At 38.9% G+C, this 18205-nt stretch overlaps 1 protein-coding gene across 1 annotated transcript in view; it reads right to left on the bottom strand.

The window, feature by feature from the left end:
* The window catches only part of lhx5 (LIM homeobox 5), a 32288-nt gene that overhangs the window by 7208 nt on the left and 6875 nt on the right, over positions 1-18205 (bottom strand). The window contains exons 3-4 of the mRNA XM_066689781.1: positions 15959-16236; positions 3036-3201 (exon numbers count right to left, since the gene is read on the bottom strand). Coding sequence (XP_066545878.1) covers positions 3036-3201; positions 15959-16236 — 444 coding nt within the window. The remainder of the gene's footprint in view (positions 1-3035; positions 3202-15958; positions 16237-18205) is intronic.

An 18205-nucleotide genomic window follows, 5' to 3' on the forward strand; every position in this document is an offset into this window, starting at 1 on the left:
AGAGTGTAACATATTATGAATAGACTCAGGTCGGTATTAATTTTTTTTTTAATTGGGGACAATTATTCTACAATCATCTGAAATGTCCCATAGCTGGCAATTTAATATACCATTGTAAATTAGAATGTTGTGTAGTCGGCGATTATCAAGACGAGCAATACATAAATACATCTCTGGCCTTGTGAGGAAAAAGAGCAACACGTTACATTTAAATATGCAGTATTTTCCTACTGAAATAGGCAACCGATTTGCCCAAATAACAAATTCATCCGGACACAAATAAGCAAACACATGATCTAGGCTAGTTGGCTTCTCTTCGCTGTCAACATATGCACACTGCACACGTGTGTTTTGGTAGGCGATGGGGCGGGCAGAAGGCTTGAACACTCCAAAAAGGCGACTTTTTATTTCTTGGTTTTCTTTTTCAGCAGCTTTCATCGAAGTCTGAGCGGAATGTCTGACGGGAGATTAGAGACCCCCCGACAGGCAGGGAGTGATTCAACACCGCCGCTCAACGAGATGCCGCCGAGAGGTTGGCAGAGCCATGGCAACGGGCCGCGGGGGTACCTTGCGCCCGGTCCTCACAGCTCCGTCTGAGGCGGAGGACAATCCGCCAGTGCAGCCCCCTTTCCCCCTGCCGTCTCTCTTGTCATCCCTAGCCAACTCCACTGCTGAGCATTATTTACCTTATTATTAAAATGACTTCTCTCTCCAAAAAATGTAAAGCTTGCGAGACAAATTATGAACACTAATCCTAAATCAATGTGTCATAGTAAAGTAAATCAATTACATTTGGCCCGCTACGCCCAAAGCTCGTTACCAATAACAACAGACTGTATTTTCAATTGCCTGAAACAGAAAATGTGATTATTATGATCTTATTGTTGTTGTGTGTGTGTTTTAAGGTGGCGCATTTCACCTGGAGGAAAATGCTGCTTACACAACAAGCCCCGCACCCCTCGCTTCCCCTCGTTTTCCCGTGTATTGATATCACTACAACATGCGGGTTAGGTTAATTGGCTATGTTAAATTGCAATTGAAATTGTTGTGTGTGTGTGTGTGTGTGTGTGTGTGGCCCAACGATGGATTGGCGTCCCGTCCTGGGTGTATTACATCCTTGCGCCCTACGCCTGCCGGTATCGGCTCCGGCTCCCCCGCAACCATCACCAGGATAAGCGGTTTCGAAAATTGATGGATGGATGGATGATCTCACTACAGATACATGACACTTTGCTAAATCTGCGTTTTATTCAAATATTAATTTGAATTTGGGATAAAGCCAAGCGCTACACGCATCAAGCCAATGCAGGTCGATATTCCGAAAAACGTGAAAGCGTGGAGCACCGTTCAAAATGTCTACGATTCGCCAATGCAAAGCTCTGAAAATGCTATTTAAACGAGTGATGGAGGTGATGCTGATTATACAACATTTAGGAAATAAGCTGTGAGTAAGTCTATATGTTATTAATCTTTTCAGGGGAATTAAGTTTTAATATTAAGTTGATTGAACAGAATACCATAACCTGCGTGGATGCTGCAGATATCACTTAGATAATCTATATCTATCTATCTATCTATCTATCGCTCTCTCTCTCTCTATATATATATATATATATATATATATATATATATATATACACTCACCTAAAGGATTATTAGGAACACCATACTAATACAGTGTTTGACCCCATTTCGCCTTCAGAACTGCCTTAATTCTACGTGGCATTGATTCAACAAGGTGCTGAAAGCATTCTTTAGAAATGTTGGCCCATATTGATAGGATAGCATCTTGCAGTTGATGGAGATTTGTGGGATGTACATCCAGGGCACGAAGCTCCCGTTCCACCACATCCCAAAGATGCTCTATTGGGTTGAGATCTGGTGACTGTGGGGGCCAGTTTAGTACAGTGAACTCATTGTCATGTTCAAGAAACCAATTTGAAATGATTCGACATTTGTGACATGGTGCATTATCCTGCTGGAAGTAGCCATCAGAGGATGGGTACATGGTGGTCATAAAGGGATGGACATGGTTAGAAACAATGCTCAGGTAGGCCGTGGCATTTAAACGATGCCCAATTGGCACTAAGGGGCCTAAAGTGTGCCAAGAAAACATCCCCCACACCATTACACCACCACCACCAGCCTGCACAGTGGTAACAAGGCATGATGGATCCATGTTCTCATTCTGTTTATGCCAAATTCTGACTCTACCATCTGAATGTCTCAACAGAAATCGAGACTCATCAGACCAGGCAACATTTTTCCAGTCTTCAACTGTCCAATTTTGGTGAGCTTGTGCAAATTGTAGCCTCTTTTTCCTATTTGTAGTGGAGATGAGTGGTACCCGGTGGGGTCTTCTGCTGTTGTAGCCCATCCGCCTCAAGGTTGTACGTGTTGTGGCTTCACAAATGCTTTGCTGCATACCTCGGTTGTAACGAGTGGTTATTTCAGTCAAAGTTGCTCTTCTATCAGCTTGAATCAGTCGGCCCATTCTCCTCTGACCTCTAGCATCAACAAGGCATTTTCGCCCACAGGACTGCCGCATACTGGATGTTTTTCCCTTTTCACACCATTCTTTGTAAACCCTAGAAATGGTTGTGTGTGAAAATCCCAGTAACTGAGCAGATTGTGAAATACTCAGACCGGCCCGTCTGGCACCAACAACCATGCCACGCTCAAAATTGCTTAAATCACCTTTCTTTCCCATTCAGACATTCAGTTTGGAGTTCAGGAGATTGTCTTGACCAGGACCACACCCCTAAATGCATTGAAGCAACTGCCATGTAATTGGTTGGTTAGATCATTGCATTAATGAGAAATTGAACAGGTGTTCCTAATAATCCTTTAGGTGAGTGTATATAAAGTTATAAACTAAAAACAAGGCCACAAGTAGCCACTAGTATGAATTAATCTCCAACAGGAACATTGCATGATTTGTAAGACGATCTTAATGTTTTATACCTTAAACCTGTGAAATGTGGAATTTATTTCAAATTTGAAGGGTGTGCAGAAAGGACATGAGATGGGCTTACCTCCATAGTAATTATAAGGCCCGGAGGCCATTATTTCAGAGTCTTCCAATCTGGCACCAAGCGGCCTCATTCGCCTAGGACTCCTGAAAAACGCATGTCTCCTGGCACCCAGTGCACTCAGCTGCTTCATCCGCCGCTCTTTGGACCGTCGATTCTGGAACCACACCTGCAATGACAAGTGCTGGTCAATCCTAAGTGGTTCTCAACCCTGGTCTTGGAGGACCCCCTACCCTGCTGTTTTGTGTTCCAACATAGCTCTCAATTACTTAATTGCACCCTTAATTGAATTAGTAATTTGCTTATATTTGACTTTTTAAATTCGTGTGAGTGATAAAAATATAATAATTTTATACTTAACTTAAAACCCTTAATGTTTAAAATAATTAAAAGGCTCTGATTTGGGAAAAAATGTTAAATTAAGGGTTCAATTAAAAAACTGAGAGTTCAGCAGGGTATGGTGTCATACAGGACCAGGGTTGAGAACCACTGGTTTACACAACTAAAAACAAAATGGAATTCATAAACTTACAGCCCAGATCTATTTCGTAACGACTATAGACAATCCCGACAGATTTAGAGACAGGTAAGGTAATTATATATTCCTAAGGTAATTATCTATCTATATACAGTATGTATGTCTGAATATAGCAGGCAGATGACATAGCTAACTTGATAGCATTTCCAGCAATACTTGATTTAAAAAAACATGAGTAAGACCTCATTATAACATTCTTCTGAATTACACTGAGGTTAATTACCAATCTTGCAGTCCCATGACACCCATAAGTACACATTTTCATATACAAACATATAAACCTAAACAAAAATTCTCAAAGATATATAATGTCTTGGGTATACCAGACACAGTCTTTAACAGGGTAATCCCTGTTAAAACGGAAAGAGTTTGACTTTTGAGATATTACTATGTTGTTAGTCTTGTGTTTGCAGTTCAGAAGCATTCACATTCCTTAATTTAATATGGAGGAATACAAAAAGAGGACAAGAGCCAGCTTTATAGTCTGAAATTAAATAAGGTAAAATGAATACGTATATTGTAATTATGAAACAATTTGTTGATATTTGTTGTTTAAAACCTGAATAATAACCCAGCCTCATTAGTTTATATCAGATTAGATTTAGCTTTTATACAGTTAATGCTTCTGTAAAAAAGTTTAAATATTTCTAAATAGTTTTTTGTTCTTTTTAGGGGCTGACTGTAGATTGAATCGTGATGATACTGACTCATCTTTTTAACCTCAAAAGGAACTGGGACAGGACAGAATTTCTTAGGCAAATGTTTCTGTTGGTTTAAAAAGGTTTGCTGTTTGAGACTTTAGCAGCTTAATGTTAAAGCCATTAAAATGTCTTGTCCCATATCTCTAAATATTACCAACAGCAGGAGACAGCTGTTTGCAATGTATTTAATAGGTTGTAGGCCCACACTGGGTCTAAATGAATTATTCCATCCTTCTGATAAATGTCCAGGAATACAGGTATATCTCGCTTTGCACAAGAGATTTGTGCTAAACAGGGTCAAAAATACACTGAGTTAATTTCAAAAATGAAAAATGGAAATTAGTTAAATACTAAATACAAATGTGCTGTTATTCTGAATTTTTTTTGATACATTTATAATAAGACAAATAATAATTAAAATTAAAATTCCAATAAAAAGCTAGATCTCCTGCAGTTCCTGGCTCCTAACTGATGCTCTTTCACTTCATTTTAGATTCTCCCTCATAACTTTCACTTCCGGCATGTTTTGGGCCCATTATAATTGTCTTTTGTTCCTTTTTAAAGTTTTCTCTCTGATTTTTAACAATTATTTATCAAATTAGTTAATTTCATAAATCCAGGCTGTAATGAATCAGTAGCAGGGTTGTGCAAAGTGGGGGTCTAACTGTACTGTCCCATTCCTCAAACAGTACAGTTTCTAGGACAGACAGAGAAGAGGGTCTGTGTTGACTCTTCCTGTATCACCATTCCAGTTAATCCCAGATGTGTTCAATGTGAGCTGTGGTCATGAGTAGTCAATACAATATTTTCAACAAGACAAAATAGTTACCTACCAGGGTAATTAATTTCCTTCTGGCAACATTGTGCAAGGTTGTATTTTTTAAACAGAATGTTCTAATGTCATATTTTCTGATTGGTGCACAGTTGTGTGCAGATGTCAGAGATACACAAAAGTGCATTTGTATTATTTTGCAGGAAAAATATACAGTATATTATGATTTAGTAATTTACCTTTTACATTTTTCATTCTCTGTATGTCTTTTCAGGGTCTGAACCAGTGTTGCTGTTGCACGTGGCATGGCGTTCAATTTCCGATAAGACCCGAGCGATTAAGACATAGATATGGGACTGACTGTCACATCATCAACGGTATGGTAATTCAGTTCTCGCCTGGGTCTCGGTGGCCCTCCAGTTCAAAACGCATTTGAGTGTTTGTTTTCACTGCACATATTTAAATGCAGAAACAAACAGCAGCCTCCCAAGACTGATAGAAAACAAAGGGCTGGGGCTGTAAAGGACATTCCAAGCACCCTCCAATCATCAGGTTCAAAACCTTTTCAGTTCTGGTAGTGCCCCTAAGATTTGACCTTTTTTTTCTGTCATCCCAAGAGCTTTAAGGTGCCTCACACTCTGAACCAGTCATGCCTATTTCATGTAAATCGCAGCTCCCACAGCTGGGAAACTGAAGTCTCCAATTGTGAGCAGATGTCATGAGAGCATATCTATCATTGACCAAGGTGGCTGAAGAGTGCTCGTGTATGGCCACAAACTGCATTCAGGCTTCTTCCTCAGAATAACTTGAACAGTGTTGTTAAAATGAATTTAGCGTATTAGTTCCTACAGTCAGCCTGCTAGTAAGGCTATGCAGCAAACAGGGGAACTGCTTTACAATAATTGAATCAACACATCGATAAGGTGTCATTTCAATCCTTCTCCACATGTCTCTTATGTTTTAGGCCAAGCATCAGTTTCAGTTGCTCATGTGTGTCATCGCTGTACACTGCTCCAAGCAGGCAGGTTGACACATAGTTGCTGCTGGGAGCTGCTGTTCCCATTTCAGGCTTCAAATATTCTGTCCTGCTAGAAATAGGTCAATACCAGGAGCAAAGGAGCAGAGAGATTTACGTTAACAGAACGGGACCACTAGCTAAAGACACAGAATTTGGATTTAAACCAGGTCCCTGCAACCAGCATCTTAAAGAGGATGCCCACTGCCAACCTCAAATGCCATTCAATGCCAACCAGCCTGTCAGCCTGTGCACCAAAAGACATGGAACAGGGTGGGTGGGGTTTCAGAGCAGCTCAATCAGTATAAATCTCCTCTCAGAACACAGGTTGAGCGCTATAGTGCAAACAGCAGTCATTCTAATCTGGGGTACTCGGCTAAGGTGGTGTCATGATTTGGTTTAAGGTGGTATGGGTGGATAACAAACTTTAGAGTGTTTTGGTTTGAACTGTATGACTTTATCAATCCCTGTTTGGGACCTTTCTTTTTTGTTGTGCTGATTGCAGTTCAATGTGTATTCAGAAAATAAACCCAAACTATTTTTTACTGTAACTAGCCATAACCACCTCTACTGTCATGACTTTCTGCATGTATATGCAAACGCAGGCCTCCCCAAGATGCTGTAGATCACAGTTGAATTGCAGTGCTAAAAGAAGCAAATTACTTAGCACCCATTTCTCAGAGGAGGTGTATTAGCTGCCTACATGCCTCCTGCACTGTAATCAAAGTGCTGCACCATGGGAGATTGCAAATTGGCAGGGTATAAATGAAAACTCAATTGGCGACTCCAAATTTCAATACACGAATCAATAAAACCAAAAAAGACTGTCTGTATGTTAATGAATTCATATATAAATAAGCGGACAAGCTGAGAGAGCAAACAGTTGTTGTGCAGCCCTGAAATATCTTCAAGCATAAAAAAAAACTGTAAAGCAAGAAGATAGGGTAATCTAGACAACTCATGGCAGCATACAAGGAATGGAAAGGACAGTCTGTTATTTTCCAATCTTGGTCCATGAACACTGTACGCCTTGGTTTCTGCTGCAAACTGTACATGGAACCTTAAATGAGCTAATACCCTGGCTTCATTAGAAGGTTTTAATTGTTTTCAGCTCTAAAAGAGTACAGGATTTCCACTTGCTTTAATAATAATAATGCTTGCAGTCTCCAACTATTAAAAAAGCAGAGGACAATTAAAAAGCTGTAATTAAGTTATTAGATCAATTAAGTGCTCTATGAGGTATCTGTTAGCTCTGTTGTACCCAGTACCAGAAGGCAATTGTTCCGATTGCATGCATTATATGTAATTATCTTTCTTTTTAAATCTGTAGATGCTTCAAAATTAACATTCCCACTCCCTTTTCAGAACCTCTCAAAAAACATGGTTTTAACAAACTAGTTAAGAAGTATTGCATCAGGAGAACTGTGAGAAATGAAGCTGTTATTTTTAGAGGTATTAGTTCAAAGGTTTAAAAAAAAAAAACTATGGAGTGGCTGGATCATGCCAATAGATATAAACAGAACTGATAAAAACTGAATTCTACTTAAGGACTTGTCATTATCAAAAGATCACAATAAATGTATTTGGATGACATTAAACCATCTTAGCTAAAATAGGTGTTTTACCAGCATAATGAACACCTAAAAAAAAAAAAAAAACTTTTATGAGCATGGGACAAACAAATATAAATGATCAAGCCTTTTCCCTATCCGAGGTCTGTACTCAAGCAAGGAGCATGATCAAAACAACAGAATAAACAGGGTCCCGGGAAATCTGATTCAAATACCAGGGCTGGAAAGATTGTTGCAGACACCCCCCACCACCTGTGCATAAATCAGTACATCCTGTTTTTCAATCTAAAAACCTGCCCGCTTCACTCCCACTTGTGTCCTTGAGTGCTTGTTTGACTGTTGATCCCAAGCCATCCTCTGGTTTAACATTGTCGATGCCTTTCAGTATTTTGAACACTTGTATCAAGTCAATGCCTCTCCTGCTCAAGACTAAAGAGCTCCTGTTCCTTCAGCCATGGTGATGTGAACAAAGAAGAACTTTACTCCAGTGAAATACAGGACTTGAGGTTATAGTGGTATTAACGGACACTCATCTCAAACTCACTGTGGTCAGACCTTCAAGTTTTGAAGGTGACCATGACATCTGAAAACCAAACTGAAGTTTGCATTATATTTTGTGTCAAACTCAAAATGAGTGGCATGCCAGTAAGAAGCAAAGCACATGTGCACAGCTTACAAGGAACCACTAGGAAAGCAAGTCATATTCGTACCTATACTGTTACAGAACATATGTTGCAGATCAGTCTGCCATGATCAAAGATCATGAGGTAGTCCATATGGTGTATTTGAGTCCTCAGCAATCAGGTCAGATGATCTTTAAGGCAGTAAATGAGCATAACAAAAACAGCAAGATCTATCACACACATCAATATCATACTCAGCTACTGGGGTTCTCATCACTCCAACTGTAGCAAAAACAATGGCCTCACTCACAAAGCCCTCTGATCAGGAAGTACAGACTCTGAGACATTCAGCATCAGGCAACAACCTCAGCCACCCCCCACCCCCACTAGAGTAGCTACAGTTGGGGAGCAAGCCTGCAAAACCACTAGGGAGCTATGCAGAGAATTAATTATAAGACTTAACCAGCAGGGGTCAGAATTCCTACTGTCAGATGTCAATGGGAGATGACTAAAGAGATAGGCCTCTGTGTCTTGGGCTTTATTACTGAAGACAGTCATTTGAGAGAGAATCTGCTTGGGTGACAAGGAGAACTTGCCCTCTGCAAAGCCTAGGAGACAGACTGCCCTTTATATTACCCAGCTTTGGGAAGGTCAGTGTCCTAGACAAAGCTGATAATCACGGGGATCACTCGGACAGTAATCCACCAGGGCTGTCTATGATACCATTATGTTCTAGTTGATTCTTTATAAGTTTCTTATCTCTTGGGGGTAGTACAGTCTAAAATAGGTGGCATAATAGTCCAGAAATTGCTGGACTGGGTCATAGACAAACAGGATCTGGATTCCCCACAGGGCATGCACAACTGAGCACTGCCAGGGTTGGGTGGACCCAAGTTAGTCTTCTGTGTTGTATGGTTATTGATCTCTTTTCCTGTTTTTTGGAAACACATACTATTGGTCTGTTTTACAGATGCAGTGCTGTTGAATTCACAGTGGTAATGTGCTTGAGCAGAGAAGCTGTGACATTTCTGACGTCAGTTTATAATTTGTTCTATAATGAGTACTGTCTCATTGCTTTAATTGTGATGCTCATGGAAAAACCCTTAGTAAAATCATCCAACTTTAGACAGCAGTATTTTCACACAAATTATTATTAACCCCTAGAAATAATGTTCATGTTTTTTTTGTTTTTTTTTGGGGCACAATCAATTTTTTTTCAGAAATGTAGTCAAGACATGGGGTTATCACACTGCTCAGGGCTAAGTCACAAAATACCATTGTATCCTCCCTGGGACTCCCATTGTGTACGAGGGCTGTAGAGACCCATTCTCCTGTACTACCCAACAGATGGCTATACATAATGGATTGTTAATAGAAGCATGTGAAACACCACACTCAATGCTTCCTTACATGTAAGTAGTGGGCAGCAAATGTGAAGCACTGAATTTTCCGCACCACTGCAATATATACAAAGGGGGCGGGGCATCTTCAGAAAACCTGCTATTTGAACACATACAGTGAGGGAAAAAAGTATTTGATCCCCTGCTGATTTTGTACGTTTGCCCACTGACAAAGAAATGATCAGTCTATAATTTTAATGGTAGGTGTATTTCAACAGTGAGAGACAGAATAACAACAAAAAAACGCATTTCAAAAAAGTTATACATTGATTTGCATGTTAATGAGGGAAATAAGTATTTGATCCCCTATCAATCAACAAGACTTCTGGCTCTCTTAAAGGGAGTGCTCCTAATCTCAGCTCATTACTTGTATAAAAGACATCTGTCCACAGAAGCAATCAATCAATCAGATTCCAAACTCTCCGCCATGGCCAAGACCAAAGAGCTGTCCAAGGATGTCAGGGACAAGATTGTAGACGTACACAAGGCTGGAATGGGCTACAAGACCATCACCAAGCAGCTTGGTGAGAAGGTGACAACAGTTGGTGCGATTATTCGCAAATGGAAGAAACACAAAATAACTGTCAGTCTCCCTCGGTCTGGGGCTCCATGCAAGATCTCACCTCGTGGAGTTTCAATGATCATAAGAATGGTAAGGAATCAGCCCAGAACTACACGGGAGGATCTTGTTAATGATCTCAAGGCAGCTGGGACCATAGTTACCAAGAAAACAATTGGTAACATACTACGCCGTGAAGGACTGAAATCCTGCAGCGCCCGCAAGGTCCTCCTGCTCAAGAAAGCACATGTACAGGCCCATCTGAAGTTTGCCAATGAACATCTGAATGATTCAGAGGAGAACTGGGTGAAGGTTTTGTGGCCAGATGAGACCAAAATCGAGCTCTTTGGCATCAACACAACTCGCCATGTTTGGAGGAGAAGGAATGACCCCAAGAACACCATCCCCACCGTCAAACATGGAGGTGGAAACATTATGCTTTGGGGGTGTTTTTCTGCTAAGGGGACAGGACAACTGCACCGCATCAAAGGGACGATGGACGGGGCCATGTACCATCAAATCTTGGGTGAGAACCTCCTTCCCTCAGCCAGGGCATTGAAAATGGGCCATGGATTGGTATTCCAGCATGACAATGACCCAAAACACACAGCCAAGGCAACAAAGGAGTGGCTCAAGAAGAAGCACATTAAGGTCCTGGAGTGGCCTAGCAAGTCTCCAGACCTTAATCCCATAGAAAATCTGTGGAGGGAGCTGAAGGTTCGAGTTGCCAAACGTCAGCCTCGAAACCTTAATGACTTAGAGGATCTGCAAAGAGGAGAGGGACAAAATCCCTCCTGAGATGTGTGCAAACCTGGTGGCCAACTACAAGAAACGTCTGACCTCTGTGATTGCCAACAAGGGTTTTGCCACCAAGTACTAAGTCGAAGGGGTCAAATACTTATTTCCCTCATTAACATGCAAATCACTTTATAACTTTTTTGAAATGCGTTTTTCTGGATTTTTTTGTTGTTATTCTGTCTCTCACTGTTAAAATACACCTACCATTAAAATTATAGACTGATCATTTCTTTGTCAGTGGGCAAACGTACAAAATCAGCAGGGGATCAAATTCTTTTTTCCCTCACTGTAGGGAGTCAGTTTTTGTTACCCTGAAAATAGACAATTTAAAATTATCATATATATATTCTTTGCTACAGACAAATATACAGTAAGAATTTAGATGTTCTATTATTATTATTATTATTATTATTATTATTATTATTATTATTATTATTATTATTATTATAAAACAAAGCCAATTAGGATGTTTAAGGAAGCTCAGCATATATTTTAAATTTATAACCAATTTTTCAGAAGAATCACCACTGCATGCTCACAGCTTTAGAAGTATAGTTGTACATATATAGCCACATATACAGTATGCACCTATGCAGGAATTATATTACCATTTATTTTGAAGATGTCTCCCGCAGGACAAAAACTGCTTATACAGTTTCTCAGTTGACTGTCTGGCTGTCGAATAATAAAAAAAAACTCAGTGAGTTCATTGAGCTGAATTCCCAATTCTTGTTAACAGAGGCAAACAAAACAATGAACAACCCCAATGCCACAAGATGATTGCTTTCCTAATTCCAGTGAACAACACAGACAAAAAAGAGTTCTTATTTTCCAGTTTTCCAGTTACTGGCAGATAAAACTAGAAGCAAAATGAGGTTTCCTCCTGTTACAACTGAAAATGATGACTGTCAAATCAAATGAATGGCAGGTATAGGCAGGTTGCCAAAAAACAAAACTAAGGCTTTTGAATAACACAATCATGTTGATGACAGGTGCTGTTTTTCACCCTATAATTTCAATTGCAATTAAATTAATGTTAGAATTGATTTTTCCATGAGAAAATTAAGCTTCTTCATGTCCTGGTGATTATGACATTTCTTTTCTGAAGCTGTATGTTCGGACTGTCTTTATTAGGGAGCCTACTTAGTTCTGATCACTATCTTCATAAAATAGCATCCCAGTGTTTAACTATTTCAAAAATGCACCTTAAGAACTGCTTTTGCAAACTCTTAATTCCAAGAACATAGTCCATATATGAAGGTGTTAGAATCAGAGGATTAAGTGCACAAATGGCTGCATTTTGTCTCTCATCTCCTCCAAGCTTTTCAGCATTCTCTGGTTTGCAGGTGGATAGTTTTCCCCACCATAAAAAGCATCTGCTGGAAAGGAAATCCTTTTTCAATATCAATGTGAATGTGCCCATCTTAAAACAATCTCTATTGCCATATTTACCCCAGCAAAACAAGGATCAATCATCAGGATTGAGTACAGTGGAGATAATTGACTGGTGGTCACTACTTCCCCACACATGCTGACTGAATGCCATTCCGCCTGAGTAACCAGGGATATTTATATTAATGACTCATCAGCTGATGCTGTGAATTGTGCAAGTGTTTAAAAAGTACTCTCTGTCCTTACTCCACTGAATATTTTTTAACAGGATGGTGACCTCTGTAAACCAGAGAATGACCTGGACAAACCACAAGAGCATATTTCATGACTATACCACGTAATATATTCAATTGAATTATTAAAGTATACATACAAAGAAAAAGTTGTTTTTACAATGTAAACATAGGGTAGGTTCCTCCATTCTAAGGCAAAGCTTTGTTCCAGCTAATCAAAAAGTGATCTTCAGCAAGAAGGCACATTAAGTCATTATGGTTCAATTAAGTAATTAAAGCACTGCTTGGATTGAAGTCATTTGACAGCAGGGGCTGGAAGAGACAATGTAGCCTCCCCCTGGCCTGCCCAGCTCTGGTAATACAGCTTCTTTTGTTTTTTGCAAATAATCTCATGAAATCTAATGAGGCTAATGGAACCAAGTGTAGACATTTAAAACATATCACTCGCTTGGTGGAGTAATGTGATTTAAGATCCTTTCACTGCTGATGGAAAGACCCGCTTGCTCAGAATAGGCACACACTGTTCTTTCGGTGTCTTTGTGGAGCTCTTGAATCTTCTACAGGACAGTGAGCTGGATTTCCCCAATGGGCAAGCTGTGTGCAAACTACCCATCTAATTAATTTAATCCGGAGTCGGCAGTCTGCCCACAGTTTGGCAACTGCATATGCGAGCCTTAAAAAAGTGTCAGGGATGGACAAACCACAGGCATGGAGAGAGACAGATACATCTATCAGATATGTCTATATCCAAACCAATTCCTTGATCAACCCACCTGTCCCCTTTTTATTAAATCATTGCAAGGAGTTTCTTCAAACAAATGGTGTACATGCTTGCAATCATTTGAACTCCTTTGCCGTTCCTCAGACAAATGGGGTTTGTAATTAAGAATCTGGACCACATATATATTTCATGTTGAAGAGATTGAGCTAATTTTAAGGGACTGTTGCTCTAAAGAATGCAGTGGCTCTCTTGCTATCTCAAGGATCATTTGTATTGTAGGAGAACTGAAAACACTTTATTGCTGATGGAAAGTATTTAGGGTAATTCTGTGTCTGACCATGAGGAAGGAAGTAGGGTGATTCATTTCCATATAATAATTATGTTTGTTTCTCATTTAGTTTGTATGGACTCCTGCATCTAGCCCTCGAACCAGCTTCATCCTATAGTCTTTAGTGTGCTCTAGCATTACAATTCTCATTTAGACATAGCAAATGGAATTTTGGGGTATTGTGGCCAAACAGTACTATTCATAATCTATCAGATGCATCTTATCTATGGAGAGAGCTCCTTCACAGACCCTGACACAGCAAGGCTCTTTATAAGATTACACACCTATCCAAATTCTACACATAGCACCTAGTTTTCTAGGAAACAGGTTTGAGCTCATTTCAACCAAAAACCATATGGATTGTGATAAGAAAAGGTGAGTTTTTTCAGCATTAATAAGGTCTGAGGAACAGAGATTCTTCAATAAAATGATAAATGTCAATCTACAAACCAATACTTCCCAATGAAACCCAAAGGATACAGAAGCAGCTTTGCTTGTTTAATTGTTTCTGTATTTCTAAATTACAAATTAAAGGATTTATTTTTACTTCTAATGTGCCAGGTGGCTCAACATCATGTGTTACTTAAACCCCCCTGGCATTCATCCTGACATAAAATAAATCAGGATCATGTCCATATCTACTATAGTACAGTGTGATGGGATGGTGGTATAAGCAACAGACTTAAATGGAATTACTGAAATCAATAGGGAGGAATTGCATTGAGCAGGCTTTCCTTATAGTAACAGCGACTTTATACTCCACGACCTTGAGGTGGTATTAATGTGTATTGTACTATATAATGTTCATAAAGATTAGTTTTGAGTCAGAGAGAAACGTGCACAAAACATTTACCAAGAATTAACGACGTCCGTGTTTTGTTCTTCAAAACTTCTTTGAAGAAACTGTCAAGGTCTATATATTTTCGTCATCGTTATTCGACCTAAAATTAAGCCTGTGCTTCTCTTTCTGTGGGCGTCTATTTAGTTAAGATCTCGCGTCAAATCGCTTTGATCAAAAGCCTATTTACTAGTATACTTTCATTTAACGTTGTAGATCCTTATATATTAATTGACGAGGAGCTCATCTTAGGATATACTCGTTTCCATCTATGGCGTAAACAATATTTGACATTGCAGGGAGTGGGACCAGGCACATTTCAAGAGGAATGGAATAACTACACACGTCAATACATTTAGATTTTATGCTTTGTTCTAAAAGTGGACTTGTGAGTAAAGTCATGAAAGTGTTTTAATAATAATAATAATAATAATAATAATAATAATAATAATAATAATAATAATGATGTTGCCCTGATACACTTTTCTTAAATATTATTAATAATTTGTTTCGTTGTTTTAAAAAAAGTAAATTATAGATCATTTTCAAATTACAACGTATCCCTATATGCAAGACGGACGAGAAAGTTATCCAGCAACTCTATATCAAGACCCCACCCCACCACCAAATTATCAATACGCCTGCGCAGGACATTTCCAAAGCAAATACATTTCATGTTATTATTTTAATTATAAGTCTTTCTATGAAATGCAAATTGATAAAAAAAAATTAATCTCCCAAATATAATCTTTAAGATATTCGTGTTATATAGGGATTAGGGCATGTCACTCATTTGTCTCTTAACGTATTATACAAATTAAAGTGAGTAAATGCATTCAACAGGCATGTTGGATGCAGGCATCCTGCTGTTTTAGTTTTAGGGGGTTTTTTAAGTAAATAAACTATTTTTTTCACAACTAACGTATGTGAAATAAATTATAGAAATCACTTGTGACTGGTGGAACACAGGCTGGCAACGTGCTCCACTAATCTTTAATCCGCTTTTGTATTGAAATAAATACATTAACCTGATATTTTTATTGAAATATACGGTTTAACATTTTCATGCTGTGTGTGATCAGTACATTTTTATGGTGGAAAGGAATTAACAACATACATAATCACCACACAGCCCAGTCATATCGTGGCAAAGGTTAAAGGCACAATAACCCTGGACTATGAAACAGGAAATAAGACGTTAAAAACCCAAATAGGTGCACTATGAGTAAGGAATACACGTTTAAAAATCTAGTATATGCTCAATTCTCTACTGCATAAACACTTATTTTGTATTGTAAGAAATTTAACAAAAATAGTGTAAATTCCCTTTCCTTCTAAATTCCAACTGTTTGTGACACTCTAATGCCTACGCTCGGTATTGTTCAGTCAGGTGGACCGACAACGACAATGAAAGGTTACCACTTTCTTCCTGCCTACCTGGATGACTCGCATGTTGAGGCCCGTCTCCTGTGCCAGTTGCTCCCGGATGTGCCGGGTGGGTTTGGGCGTGGCAGCGAAGGCCGCCTTGAGCGTTTCCAGCTGCTTGGCTTTGATAGTGGTCCGCGGGCCTCTCCTCTTTGCGCCCGAGTTCTGCTCCTCATTCTCGTTATTGTTCGTCTCCTTATCCGAGGAGGTGGAATTGTCCGTTTCTTTTGTGTCGTCCTGTATCGGGTCTTGGAGGTCTGGAGATAAACTTCGATCTGTACACGATGACACTGTGGGCAGATGAAAGAACTGCATTTACACGTTTGAATAAACTATAGCAGTGACATAATTTAAACGTAGTTAAAAAAAAAACTGCTTTGTTTTTGAGATCAGTGTAAGTTAGGCTACAGACTACATAAACTGCTACTACATTTACCTGCAGACATGTGATGTAATTCCACTTATAGAAACAAGAAGTAGCATTAAGCAAGTCAAGGTATGTTTTCATTGCAATACCTGAAACGCCTGTCTACTTGTTATGCAATACAGTAGCCTACATTTCACATGCGCCTTCATCAACTCAAACTTTTGCTCTACTTCCGAATCGCAAGAACTCATCGCCGTTTAATTAATCGAAACAATTCACTTTCTACTAGTTATACATTAAACACAATATGGGAGAAGCATGTAATCAACCTACCATCCAAGAACAAATCTATATCATATGGTGGTCTAATGTATTTTTAGGAGCCACTTTCTGGTATTTATGAATACAAATTCGAGAGGGTACAACTTCGTAGTTTACAATTCGCTGGTGGGTCAAAGTTTTGATTGGGTCTTAGCCTGAATTGTATATAACATTTCTTGTAGGCCCTGATCTTTGTAGTTCGACAGCAAAGGTAACAAATACGTGATATTAAAACAAAAACAAAAAAGCTCAAATAGACTTTAGTCTCATGTAGGAGATTATAAACGTTCCCATAACAATAACAACTCTTACAATACAGTTACCGGGTTAATGCTCCCTCTTGTGTCAAAGAAAATTGTTTAATCCTTTCCCATTAAAAGTAGCCATATACCCATCTGTAGGTTAATTTTGTTTAGAATTCACAACATGATTTTCAGAAGGGGCAAAAGGATTATTGCTGAAGACGAATTTGGGTAACTAAGCGTGGTTTTCAGAGGATACATATAAACGGGATGATACATTGACTTGGTGCTTTAAAAATGTAAATTAGCCTGCAAAAGGTCAGTTTCCGACCTAGTTCCTTTGTGTCCCTTTAAAACATTATTAAAAAGAAAGACTCGCAGATACAGAATTAAAATATATCCTAAAACAAAATATGGTCATGTGATCAGTGACTGCGTTGCAGATGCAATTCCTGCACTACTGCAGTTGCTGTTGCTCCAGATGTTCCCAACAAAAGTAAACGGTATCGTTCCTGACAGCAGTTTACACCGCTAAGACTTTACTTAACCTGTTACTTAATTTGGAAGACTGGCCTACTGCAGTTTGTAACCGGAAGGAGGAATTAAACGAAACATTAAACGTTTGCGCAATTTAAACGAGGATGAAGTATAGAAAAAAATGGTCTGGAAATGGAATTGCATTTCAACGACCAATTTCACATACTTAAAAATCAAAGGTTATATAACAGTTCACACTATTATACTCCTTTCTCTCGATGTGAATAATGTTTTACATGAATGTATAAATTGCATCTGACCATTTTAAAGTACATTTTTTATTATATGCGAACTAATAGGGCCTAATTTCATATTGAATAAACATTTTAAAAGTAATGTGTTTATGTTGCATACAATATATATATATATATATATATATATATATATTAAACTAATTCAAATTTTCTTCAAGTTTTCAATCTCAAGACACAAAGTAAGACATTTAAAATCGACGAAATATTGTTAAAATAAAATAATAAAACACTGGTAAGTGTGTACATGTAGCCTACATTGAACACATGTTCGGTATGTCAGCATAATGTAGAAAGATAACAATAAATTGTGAATTTAGGTTAATCCAAATCGATGTACCGACATTGGCACCGGCTACAGTTGGGCTGGGTACCAGATGCCACCACGTGAGCTTCCTGTAATACTTTTCAAAACACACCTCTGATGAACTGAACACCCCCTACTGTTTAGCAATGGGCCTCTGCCAAAGTGTGTGCTACCTTTGTGTTTTTGGTCCCTAAATCAGCCTGGGAATCCTCCCAATACATGACTCGTGTAAAT

This window comes from Amia ocellicauda, chromosome 17, assembly GCF_036373705.1.
Source record: "Amia ocellicauda isolate fAmiCal2 chromosome 17, fAmiCal2.hap1, whole genome shotgun sequence".
In the NCBI taxonomy this organism is placed as follows: Eukaryota; Metazoa; Chordata; class Actinopteri; order Amiiformes; family Amiidae; genus Amia; species Amia ocellicauda.